Source organism: Onychostoma macrolepis, chromosome 20, assembly GCF_012432095.1.
Source record: "Onychostoma macrolepis isolate SWU-2019 chromosome 20, ASM1243209v1, whole genome shotgun sequence".
Classification (NCBI taxonomy): Eukaryota; Metazoa; Chordata; class Actinopteri; order Cypriniformes; family Cyprinidae; genus Onychostoma; species Onychostoma macrolepis.
The window spans coordinates 3,234,600-3,247,288 of record NC_081174.1 but is presented as its reverse complement, the minus strand read 5'-3'; the positions used below and the strand labels follow the sequence as shown (position 1 = coordinate 3,247,288).

The 12,689-nt window shown below is 39.2% G+C and overlaps 3 protein-coding genes across 4 annotated transcripts in view; 2 read left to right on the top strand and 1 right to left on the bottom strand.

The window, feature by feature from the left end:
• Nucleotides 1-317: 317 nt before the first annotated feature.
• Nucleotides 318-3,448, bottom strand: gjb7 (gap junction protein beta 7). 2 transcript variants are annotated; one of them, XM_058755526.1, is made up of 2 exons: nt 3,242-3,448; nt 318-2,136 (listed from the first exon to the last, which is right to left on the bottom strand). In XM_058755526.1, exon 2 carries the CDS (start codon nt 2,120-2,122, stop codon nt 1,349-1,351), a length of 774 nt encoding a protein of 257 aa, XP_058611509.1. In that variant the 5' UTR covers nt 2,123-2,136; nt 3,242-3,448; the 3' UTR covers nt 318-1,348. The 2 variants fall into 2 exon arrangements, with proteins under 2 accessions (XP_058611509.1, XP_058611510.1); XM_058755527.1 differs by lacking the exon at nt 3,242-3,448 and adding an exon at nt 2,248-2,509.
• A 2,526-nt stretch (nt 3,449-5,974) lies between these two features.
• On the top strand, nt 5,975-10,156 carry smim8 (small integral membrane protein 8). The gene is made up of 2 exons (XM_058754891.1): nt 5,975-6,267; nt 7,572-10,156. Exons 1-2 carry the CDS (start codon nt 6,121-6,123, stop codon nt 7,728-7,730), a joined length of 306 nt encoding a protein of 101 aa, XP_058610874.1. The 5' UTR covers nt 5,975-6,120; the 3' UTR covers nt 7,731-10,156.
• A 2,180-nt stretch (nt 10,157-12,336) lies between these two features.
• Nucleotides 12,337-12,689, top strand: part of LOC131527461 (uncharacterized) — a 32,475-nt gene continuing 32,122 nt past the window's right edge. Inside the window, exon 1 of the mRNA XM_058756573.1 lies at nt 12,337-12,504. Within this exon, the coding sequence (XP_058612556.1) occupies nt 12,495-12,504 (10 nt within the window). The 5' untranslated portion in view covers nt 12,337-12,494. The remainder of the gene's footprint in view (nt 12,505-12,689) is intronic.

Below are 12,689 nucleotides of genomic sequence, written 5' to 3'. Positions count from 1 at the left end.
GTCACTGGTGTTTGGTGAAGAGTTTTTAGCTCAAGGTCTGTATTTAAAGTCACAGCAGAGGTTTCTGCAGACCAGTCAAGTTCTTCCACACTGACTCAACCTTTTCTTTTTGAACCTTGCCATTGGCATCGTCATGTTAGAATAGAAAAGGGTCTTGTCCAAACTGTTGCTATAAAATTAGAAGCACACAATTCCCTAGAATATCATTATATGCTTAAACATTAAGATTTGTACTCATGGAAATTACTAAAGTAGTCAAACCTGTTCATTAGAAGGGGGTGTCCCAATACTTTTGTCCATATAGTGTATGTCAGTCCATAGTGGTAGGTGCTTTTAAAGTTGCAGAGTCATTTAGTTTTTCTTTCTGTTCTCAAGCCACGTAATTTTGAATAACAGTGATCCACCATGATTATCTGACAAGGTTATTTATTTTCAACATGTAAAAGCAACAGTCCTCATAAGTGTACAGCTGGTTCCACTTTATATTAGGTATTTTAACTACTGTGTACTTGCATCTAAAGTAATGAATAGTTTGGTACAATGTACTTACGTTCATTGTATTGCAAATCACTTTAGATGCTATTGAGGTGGGATATGGTTAAGGTTAGAGGCATGATTAGATTTAAGGGTCAGTAGTGTAATTAAAGATGTATCTACAGAAAGTTATTTTTAATGTAAGTGCGATATACAAACTTGTATGTGCACAATAAGTGCATTGTATCAAATTATTAATTTAAGTATATAGCAGTTAAAGACACTTGATATAAAGTGGGTCCGTACAGTTAAACCAAGTGGTTCTCATCTGGTTCTCTAATTGGATAGTACCACAATTATTTATCATACAAAACTAAATGTATTAATATGACCATAAACTTTGCAGGCCCAACAATATGCTAAATGATCAACATGACAGTCTTAATAATAAAATTGACAGGTTTGGTTTCAATAGTTGATAATAGTCAGTAGTTTAATGTTCTCCACACAAGACATACGGTGGTCGACAAACATTTCCTCGTTCCAAATGAACCTGTATTTGATGTCATCTGGGCTGCATTTCGTAATCTTGTGTAGTTTTGTTGATGGTTTGTGAGTATGAGGGCATGCTGACGTCTAACTTGACTAGATGCTACTCAAACAGCAAGAATTCCTGCCCTGAATACAGTACAACAAAAGATATGAGAAGTGTTTTCTCTTCCCCTTTTGAAAGTTCATTCTTATGTTTGTTATGCTAACGTAGCTTTACGTGACTGTAGCTTGTTATTTGCATTTGATCTCGTTCTTCCTTGCTGTCTGCGAACCATCAGTGGAGAAGAACTGGTCTAGCATGCATGGAAAAAAGCCCAAGCGCTCATGCAGCAGCAAGCTTTGGGCTTTCTTTTCCAGCCGGTGCAGAATGAAGCCCTTCCTGTTTGGACATGGCTAGCGGCGGCGGAGAGCCGAGAGTGAGTGTGGATGGAGGCCCTCGTTCGTGCACGGGAGCATACCTCTTACTGAAGCACTTCCAGCACTGCTTCGATATGATATACATCATCTCCACCACATTCAGGGCAATGCACAGTATAGATGTACAGCCCATGATATAGAGGAAGACTTTCTTCTCGGTGGCTTTTGCGATGTAGCAGTCCACCGTGTTGGGACAGGGGCTCTCCTCGCACCGGAGCAAGCGGGGAACATGGAAGCCGCTGTACAGGAAGTAGAAAGCCAGCAGAGTGGCCACCTCGAAGGACGTCTTGAGGATGAGGCTCATGATGTAGGTGAAGAACAGCCCTCCGTCGATGCTGCCTTTGTCCTGGTACAGCTTCCTCTTGTACTTGCTCTCTCGGTGCTCTCTATACGCCACGTGCAGAGCCACCAGCAGCGACGGGGTGGACACCATGATCAGCTGAATGGCCCATAACCGCACTTGAGAGATGGGGAAGAAGTGGTCGAAGCAGACCTGCTCGCAGCCCGGCTGCTGTGTGTTGCAGACGAAGTCTTTGAACTCGTCCTTCCACACCTGCTCGGCGGCGGCGACATACACCAGGATGCGAAACACGAAGAGGACGGAGAGCCAGACCCGCCCGACGACAGTCGAGTACTTGTTTACCCCGCTTAACACACTCTCCAGGAATCCCCAGTTCATGTTTCATCGGGCTGCTGCGGAGGCAGAAGGAAACCAAGAGTTCAGTGCCTTCAAATCACCGTGTGCACTCTTAAAGGATTAGTTAAGTTAGCCAAAAAATTAAAATTCTGTCATTAATTACTCACCCTCGTGTCGTTCCAAACCCGTAAGACCTGCGGTCATCTTCGGAACACAAATTAAGATATTTGTGATGAAATCCGAGCGCTCTCTGACCCTCTCATAGACAACAAGGAAACAGAAACGTTCCCAGACCCAGTCCATGTGTCATCAGTGGTTCAACCACAATATTACGAAGCTATGTGAATACTTTTTGTGCGCAAAGAAAACAAAAATAACTTAATTCAAAGATTCTTCTCCTCCTTCGTATGCCACATGAACAGTTTTAATGATGTCCTCCTTACTCTGAGTCATGATTGTGGTAATATCCACAATGGATATGGAGGGTCTGAGAGCTCTTAGATTTCACCAAAAATATCCTAATTTGTTTTCCAAAGATAAACAAAGGTTTTACAGGTTTGAAACGACATGAGGGTGAGCAATTAATGACAGAATTTTCATTTTTGTGTGAACTATCCCTTTAAAAATAAAGAGACATGAAGAACTTTTAACACCCATGGAATATGTTCACTGGACAAAAGGTTGTTTATAGTAGAAAAGGGTTCTTTAGATCAATGGTTCCCAACCACTAACATTTTGGCTGTCTACTTAACCAAACACTCGTTCAGCTCTTGGATTCTCTACTAATAAACTCATAACCTGAGTCAAGTGTTTGATTAATGCAAAATGTCCAGGAATCACTGCTTCAGATGATTCAAATGTTGTTCGCAGTAAGAAAAACTGGCTCGTTTAAAGACTGAAAGATTCTCTGGGGAACCAAAATGGTTCTACTGTAGCGTCGCTGTCAAAATCCCCCTTTGGAGCTCTATTTTTACAATTAATGTCATGTTTGCACTCTTTAGACAGGTACACTTACAATCTATCAAGAGACTTTTTCAGAGCGTTGTCAAATCTAGATTTCAGAATCAGATTGAGCTTTCTGTATTTGCCAAGTGTGATGATGAAGATCCATTCTTGTGAGATACTTCTCTGAACAAAAGCAAATAAATGTTAAGTATTTACCTTTCATGCAGTCTGATTCCCTTCTGCTCTGCTCGTCTTCTGCCGCTCGACTGTAAATGTGCCGAGAGCAGCTTCTCTCTGCTATTTGATAGTCAAACACACCTGGCGTAGGTGCCACACCTGTTTGGTTACTATGGCAGGACTCTTATGTCACTGGAAACGCTCCGCTCTGAAGCGGGTGTCAGGATGGTGTTTGGTGTGTTTGCTGAATGCACGAGGTGTTGTGAGCCTCGTAGCCTGTAGTGTTAGCAGTGTAAACAGTCGAGCGTGTCGAGTTCAGTGGAAAGGCTCAGACGCACCCACTCGTGCCCTTGACAGACGCTCACAGTCTCCAGGGTCACGCTCGGATCAACAGCTAACACTCCATGCACAAACGCTCAGTCTGCACGCCTGGATTTCATGGAGAACCTCACATCAGGACAATCACATTTCGATATACTTCAGAATACTTCAGAACTAAATGATCATTAATTACAGAGCATTCAGCTGGTAGACAGCATCTTTCTCCATCTGCAGCCATTCAGACTTCATGTGAGCACAAGTGCTCATGTTACTCGGTCATTTCAGGTGTAAACTGCTGCAGGACGAAGACTCATTGATTTGTTTGAATGAAGAGTGCTGTGGGTTTGTCTTTCACAGGTAGCTCTGATGCAGATTAATGAGGGTTATTGCAGACATATAAAGTAAACCTGTAGATGTGTGTAACCCAATAGGTTACGCATGCAGTTTTAATGAGAAACCGCAGGCTGTTTGTGCGTGTGCATGAATTACTAATGAGCTCAGCAGCACTGATAGTGTTACCAGCAGAGAAAACACAGTCTGCTGTCAAACGCCTTCATCTGTGATTGCTACAGGTGTTAAAAGTCAGGAAAAAGTATGTTTATGCTCTTAATTAGTGTTACTGGTGTTATTGTGAATGATTCATCAGAGAAAATCATGCTTGTTTTCATCATCTTTGGTCATGCTCCACCTCAGAGACGTCATCAGGCCCTGTTTAACCAGCCGTCTATAGAGGCACTTTCACATGCATCATTCATTTATGTTCAGATTTGAGATGTGCTGGCTCTCTGGAAATACAATTATCAGTTCATCAGTATACAGGCAGACAAACAAACGATATGAAAAAGAAGAAAAACCCATGGATATTAATGAAAACACTGCAGCACAAAATGGCCAGTTTCTGGTAATAAATAAACAATGGACTCAAGGTATTGTGATGTGAACGCTACAGTACAAACAGTGACGGCTTCACTGACAGAACACACTTAAACACACCAGATATAAGAATCCAGTCTACTGAGGCTTTATTCATAAAAGCTCTTTCATCAGTTTTGTTTGTATGAGGGATTAATAAGATGAGCAGGATGCATAACTCCATCACTTGAAGTGTGAGGTACAAAGTACTGCTGTAAAAAAGAAGAATCAAAATAAAATGAATGCATTTAAATATAAATTGAACCAATGAAGGTGTAGACGGACGTCTTAAGTGCAGCAGACATTATACAGTGATGAGTAGGAAAATCACCTCTCATCTGCAGTTTATTATATGATGTTAAATAAATAGTTCATCCCAAAATTGAAATGTGCTCTGCCTCAGGCCAAGATCAGGAGGAGTGTGTCTCTGCATCAGTGTCTCAGCAATGGATGCTCTGCAGTGAATGGGTGCCGTCAGAATGAGAGTCCAAACAGCTGGAAAAAAAGTGCATCTGTTGTTGTCTCTCGCATCAAAATCCAGCCACAAATTTGTTCAGAGCTGTTTTGTCTTGTAAACGCTGCTTGATCTGCAGATTTCTCTCCTGATTCTCACCAGAACACTTTTTCTCTGGAGGAAGCGTTATTATGGACTCGTATTCTAGTTATAAACATCTTAATACTGGATTAGTTTCAGCTTTTGTCTTCTCCAGATGTTAACTGATGGACTGGAGTGCTGTGGATTATTGTGATGTTTTTATCAGCTGTTTGGACTCTCATTCTGACGGCACCCATTCACTGCAGAGCATCCATTGCTGAGACACACTTCTACAAACCTGATGAAGAAACACTCATCCTGATCTTGGTCTGAGGGTGAGCACATTTTCAGCAGATTTTCTTTTTTGGGTGAACTATTCCTTTAAGCAGGGCAAAAACAGTCTGATTTTGCATTTCTTAAAAACAAAATACCTCACTATAGCTCTTCGGGGCAGTTTGCCCAAAGCTATGTCAGACTAGTCAAGGTAGTTTCAAAGCAGCTTTACAGTGATAAGAAAATAATGATTCAATGATACAAACAAAATTCAATTCTGCTGTAAAACAGCTCTAAAAAGACAATAGTAAACAGTCATTATTCAGTTGAAATCGGTTAATTGTTAATTCAAAGTATTTGGAGTGTCAAATAAAATATCTATTATAAGAAATATAAATAAATGGATGTATTATCATGAACTTTGGCACATTTTGTTTAGGGCCTTTAGTACTCCTTTTAGATATATAGGCTATATAAAGCATGCTATTGATTAGTGAAAGCCCGCAAAAATAAAAACCACACAGACAGTTGAGCATGTTCTGTTAGAATGCACCAGATATAAAAATGAAAGGTTAAAACTAGAAATTCAAATCAAGTCAATAGGTGTAAGTGGTTTGTCAATTCAGATTTCAATTTCATTAAAAGAATTTGGATTTATTTATTTTTTTCCTTTTCTTATTTATTACACTCCATCTCAGCAGGTGGCGGAAATGCACTATAAGTTAGAAGAAGAAGAAGAGCGAGCCGCCTCTCGCTGCGCTGACCAGCAGAGGACGCTGTGATTCTGTGTGCTCTCCTGTAGGTCAGAATAACGCGTGCGAGTGACCTCGTGGAGTAGCGTGTGTCGTGTGTTCGTGACAGCAGCAGCAGCAGAGCGATGCGTCCGGCGCAGGACAGCGGGGCAGCAGGCGCGCAGCAGCCGGCCAGCAGCGCGGCGGACTCGGCCTACAGGAGCCCCGGGCTCCGCGGCGTCAGGACCACCTCGCTGTTCCGCGCTGTGAACCCCGAGCTCTTCATCAGACCTGCAAGTGCCTGCTTTACACTTACACGAGTCACAACCTGATAGCTGCTGTGCGCTGGCGTTCTTCTGCTGGATTTTCATGTTAGTCTTTGTGCGCATGCGTCAGACCGCTGCGTCGCGTCGCGTCAGTGTTTGTCCGCGACATGAGCGTTGCGTTGTTTAAAGAGGTCGTGTAAAGTTAAAGTTTAAACGATCAAATTGGTTTCGAACGAATTTCGAAAATAAATTCATATTTTAACGGCGTTCCGTTTTATTCTGACGCGTCCCTCGTGAACGGCATGTTGTCTAAGAAATAATAAGATTACTGTCTGATTTATATATTTTTTCTTTAGCTATTGTCGCTTTTGTCGCTCTCAGTAGTTTAATTAGTTTACCAACAATTCTCAAAATTCAGTATGTGTAGACGTACATTACAGGATAATTTGTTTATTTTTCATAAACAGTCATGATGTAATTTGCAGCACAAATGATGTTTTAAGCTAACGTTATCTTATGTACATGATAAAATGTCAAATAAAATAAAAACTACATTTTAAATAAGTGGTAACACTTTACAATAGGATCTCATATGTTAACATTATTTAATGCAGCATGAACCAACAATAAGCAATATGTGACCTTGGATCACAAAACCAGTCATAAGGGTCATCATCTGAAATCTGAATAAATACGTTTTCCATTGATGTATGGTTTGTTAGGATCGGACAATATTTAGCTGAGATGAAACTATTTATAAATCTGGAATCTGAGGGAGCAAAAAAATCTAAATATTGAGAAAATCACCTTTAAAGTTGTCCACATGAAGTTATTAGCAATGCACATTACTAATCAAACATTAAGTTTTGATATATTTACGGTAGGAACTGTACAAAATATCTTCATGATGTTTACTTAATATCTTAATGATTTTTGGCATAAAAGAGAAATGTATAATTTTGACCCATACAATGTATTGTTGGCTATTGCTACAAATATAGCTGTGCTGCTTATGACTGCTTCTGTGCTGCAGGGTCAGAAATAGTATTACAGCATTTATTAACCTTTGCTCATGATAGTTTAGAGTGCATCAATAACTTTTGATCTTAAATGCATTAGTAAATTTTATACATAAAACATTCAATAGCAAAAATGAAAAGTTAACAACACTTTTAGAGTGAATATTTAAATAAAAATCAATGCCTGGGGCATAAAAGTGCTCAAAGTTGAAGAAACAGTCGTAAGTCTGGTCTTGAAAGCTTTGATCAGACTGCATGTTTCTAGAGGTCTGGTAGTGTTTGCGCTGACGCACATCTCTGTCCTCCCTGCAGAACAAGCCGGTGATGGCCGTGGGTCTGCTGAGCCTCACGCTGTGTGTTGGGTACCTGGGCTATCTGCACGCGGTCAGAGACAACGAGCAGCAGCTGTACGAGGCTGTGGACAGCCAGGGAGAGAGATACATGAGGAGGAAGAGCTCCAGATGGGACTGACCGACAGAACCAGTCCACTTCTGACTCGGGAATCGGTTCTGTGTGTTTGCACTGATAAACCGGATCTGGTCACGTCAGTGGAAGTGATGCTCTCTGCCTCTGGTTCATGCTGCATGTCTCGTAGTCCACTTCAAACTGCACAGCTCTCCTTAATTACCCACCAACTCTTACTTGCATACCAGCTTGGGCAGGTTTGAATCGTACGGCTGGGTTTATATGCAACAATAGGACTTCTTTTGGGAGAACTGCCAAGTTAATTACATTATCCTGATAAATGGGTCGTATAGCTGAGTTCTCTATTTACAGTGAAACTTTTAAACATGCACATTTGAATATGCACAAATGTTTTGGGCTAAAGAGTGAAGTAAAAGTCTGACATAACTATATTTATATACTAGGGCCAATGACAAATAAAGCTTTTAAAAGATTTTCGTTTTTGAAAACAATGTGTTTAAACAAGTTTCATTTGTTAAAAACATTTCAAAGTTTTTAACTTTACCACCTACAAAAAGAATGACAGGTGGTGCGACCAAATATTAGTAAATATATTTATATTTCTTAGATTTTTCCTTTTTTTGTGAAATTTCTTATTTCTATTATTTAATTATTATTAAATCTATTTATTATTATTATTATACTATTAGTTATAATTAATATTGTTATTAATCTAATTAAGGGTAACTTTGCTAAGAAAGAAAATTAACATTCTAACATTAAAATTCTACAGTGTTTGACACAATATTTTGTAGCTGTGTATTTTATTCATATTAATTTAGAATTATTGCATAATAATGGCTGGGTATTTAGTCATTTCAGGATCTGGTTTTACTTTTAAAAACAAAAATAGTCACACAGGTATACAAATACATGCATTTAATACAGTAACTATTCACAATCTAGTTTTAACTTTGACCTATTTTTTTATTTAAATTTATTTATTTAAATTAAGTTTAAATTTATTTTATTTAAACTTACCTGGTTGATTTTTTTTTTTCATTTCATTCAGTTACATATAAAAAATACAAATGCAAGTGTTTGATCAACAGTCTTTGTTGCAAAAGTAGTGAACTGATCAAAAATGTAAGAACGAGTGCAATATATTGATTAGACGCACCGTAATCAATTGTGATTGAATAACAACAAAGTTGTTTCATATTGATACAAAAACAAATAATAAATAAAATCACCAGCTTAAGTCCATTGAGAATTTTCATTTAAAATATCAAAAATGCATTCATCAGAAATGCTTCCAATATTTTAAAACATGAAATGCTTAGCAGCTGGAATGGAACAGTATATAATAACCACTAAACAAGAACGGATGGGGATTTAACAGCAGTGTAATGGTTGACAAAATAGTTTCCCTCCTTTTTCTTCCTCTGATTACTAAGAAACATGAGAATAAACTGCCGTATTATCATTGGAAAATCTGAAGGGGCTGACTGCTGGACAAAAGTAATACAAACAAAATAAAATGCTATCAAGACTTATCACATCTCTTTTCTTTATGCAAGATATGCTTCTCTTGCAACAAACATTTAAAAAAAATTAAGATATTTTAGAAAAATAATACACAATCGTAGCTTTAAAGTCTTTTTTTACTTTGCTTAAATAATGCTTTTTTAATTTATATAGGGATATTCAATGATTCTTTAGTGTAGCTCGCTGGATGATAATCAGGCAGCAGCTCACACAATATGCACATTACACCTCTTAACATCACTGCTGCTCAAAGCTCGAGTGTGTGCTGCTGCTTCACTGAGCAATCAGAAGAACTCACACAGTGGAGCATGAACCTGAGACACCTTTCAGCTGCTGCTTCAGTGTCTTTCTGCTGTCAAATCATGACTGATTTTGATCAAGTAAGCGTTAGAATAACTGCAGTCATGTCTCCAGATGAACAGTTACTGGACTGAAGCAGCTCAGCTTTACTTGATTCTCCATCAATCATTTTCTAGAAACATCAGAGCGTCTCAAATCTGATCCTCAGGATCTTTTGAGGAGCTTTACTCTCACTGTTCCTCAGCGGAGGAATGATCTTCATCTCACATCTTCTGAGGAGCGTTTATCTCTTCATCTCTCAATCAGCACTGCATTATATGTTTGGATCATTTACATCTCATCTTACTGAGACATATTACTGGAGATATAGAGCGACGACTGATATTTAGATCATTTTATGTCAGTGTCTGCTCCACTGTTATAAAGATCTCATTGATTTACATTACAAGCAACAGAATTTCATCACATAAATATCAGCATCTGCACTAAATTGCATATCTTCACTCGATTTGAGTCTCTGAATAAAATTGAGCTGTTTTCCCATGTTCTCACTATATCACATAAGTTTGATGTACCAAATATACTCAAAATAAAACGCATATATACCCATTTTTGTATTTTTCATAAAGGGTTAATAAACTGTTTAATGTGGAGAAACAACAACATTTATCCGGATGTTTATATCATTTGTCAGGATTTACAGTGTTCATAAGCGAACATGTGAAGGCTGTGGGATGTGTGGAGTTCTGCAGGTTATGTGTGGGTCTGACCATCAGCCGTCCGCACAAACAAAACATTCAGTGAAGCCTACAAGCGTCTTCCAACCGGTGAGGTTTGTCTGATTTAATGCCTCTTCTCGTCTGTGTCTTCTTCACCTTCACCTCTTCAATGGCCTACGTGTCATTTGCTGAGGCATGAAAATGTACAATTTGCAAATGTATGATTTGAAAGTGCACACTTGTGCATCAAAGCCAATTAAAGTGGACAAACATAAATAAAAGTTTGGACAAAAACAGAGCAGGTTTACGAATGCTCTTGCGTCAGTGAAAGACACGGCATCAGGGGCCTGTACCATGAAGCCGGTTTAGCTGCTAGCCAGGTAAGTTTCAGTTTAGTTTGCGCCAGCTCTGGGTTTTAGGTACCATGAAAGTGGTTTGGCATTTAGCAGTGTTCATCGCCATAGTAACTTAAGCTTCACAGCTAACCTGCTCCGGGGCAGCTTATGGTCTGGTTTAGAGAGCTAAAATTTAAATTTGACCAATCAACTGCAAGCAAAGTGACACCTCTGACGCAATAAAGCTACTTCTCCAGTTTCTCTTAATCCAAATTAAAGGACGCTACATAGTAAAACATTTTTAAAGATAAAGTCATTGATTTTTAGAGATGATTATATTTTATAATTATTTTATATTATTTATATAAATAATATACCCTTAATCTATTGCACAAGCCAGCTTAGTTTAATAGTAATTAAGCTTTTATTTAAAATCAATGTAAACATATAGATAATATGCAATATATGTTTAAGAATCAATAGCTTTAAACATGACTACATATGAGCTTAGATTGTTTTTATACCTATAAAACTTTTACTTGCACTTATATGGTAAGATGTTTTCTTTAAGTTTTCCTCTTTCATGGATAGATCGTTTCATGATCGTGCTGTGTAAATGTGCTTAAATTCTTCATATTGTTCAATCTTTTAATCTTCGCACTGACTCTCTCACAAGAAGGGAATCATAGTTTTAAGGCATGTGATTGGCTGCTCATTACTGATGTCACACTTTCATGTGCACACGCTCCATTAACTCAGGATCAATCCTGAGTTGACAGAGAAAGTTGATGATCAGCTTCATGGCACCAACAAAGCCGAATTGGAGTGGTTTGGTTTTGTCAACTCAAAACTAATCCTGTAACCCTGAGTTTGTTCAGCCACCATCATGGTACAGGCCCCAGGACTCGATCCGTCAGCTCTTCTGCTGGAAGGCAAAGACAGCAGCTGCGACGTGAAACCTTCTGACAGGCGTTTGTTCTCTGTAACAGGATCCGAGTGTGTTTCTGAAGAGCTGATTCTCCTGGTCGGACTGGATGCCTTCAGCATCATGTGGGTGTGAAGCACCTATTTGGAAATTTGCTCCATATTTGGGTCAAATGTAAACAGGAATACGTTATACCAAGAGACATGACAGTAAATAACATGTAGGTTCATTTAAACAATTACATGTTTGTCTCTCTATTTCTGCTTCTGTATAGTGCATTATTTAATTGTCTGTTTTTCTTATATTAGTGTTATATTCCATCTCCACTGTGTTATTCCTGTGTATGGTGCAGTAGGCTGTGTTTACACTATATCTGTATATCTTCTTCTGCACTGGAAGCTCCTTGTGTGTGTAAACATACCTGGTAATAATAAAGCCCTTTTCTGATTTCTGACTTTTTTTTTTTGTCTGGGGATAGTGAAATGATCAGGATGATGATTTCTTCAGAGTGAGTTTTTCAGCACAAGGGCAGAAATGTCAGCCTGCATCAGTTCTCAACTAAAGTTATTACAGAAGGATTTGTTTGTATAACTTTTACTTGCTAATTAACTGTACGTAAGATCAGCAAAGTTGAAAATGTAAAAGGCAGGAAACGTCAGATCAGTCCTACTCACTTAAATTAATTTGTAATTAAACCGTATAGGCTAAAGTTGCTTTTCCTGTCGAGAGCTGTTTTTATGATGAGAAAGTTTGGCGTGAATGTGTTTGTGGGCGGGGCGTTTGCGGTGGCCCCGCCCACCAGCGGTGCATTATAAATGAGCTCCGCGCGGCTGCGGGTCAGTCAGCCGTGTGATGCGCGCGGAATGGGCTCAACATGGCGGAAACTCTAGCGCTTGTCCCGGTTCTGACCGTCTCCCGGTGCCGCTGCAGAGTAAGTTTGTTATAAAGTTCCCAGAGGAGTTATTATGGAAACACCGGCGGCAGAAGAGAGACTCCGGTGAAGATGAACGCAGGTAAGCGACGGTTAGGAGTCTGTAACGTTAGCGCTGAGGCACTTTAACTGACTCTGTTGTGCCTCCGACACTGAATAAAACACAAAAACAGGTCATTGCGGCTTTACATCTCGCAGTTCTGGCTTCTGTGTGATATAAACTCGCAATCCTGAGAAGTGAAGTCCAAATCGCGTGATGTAACCTCG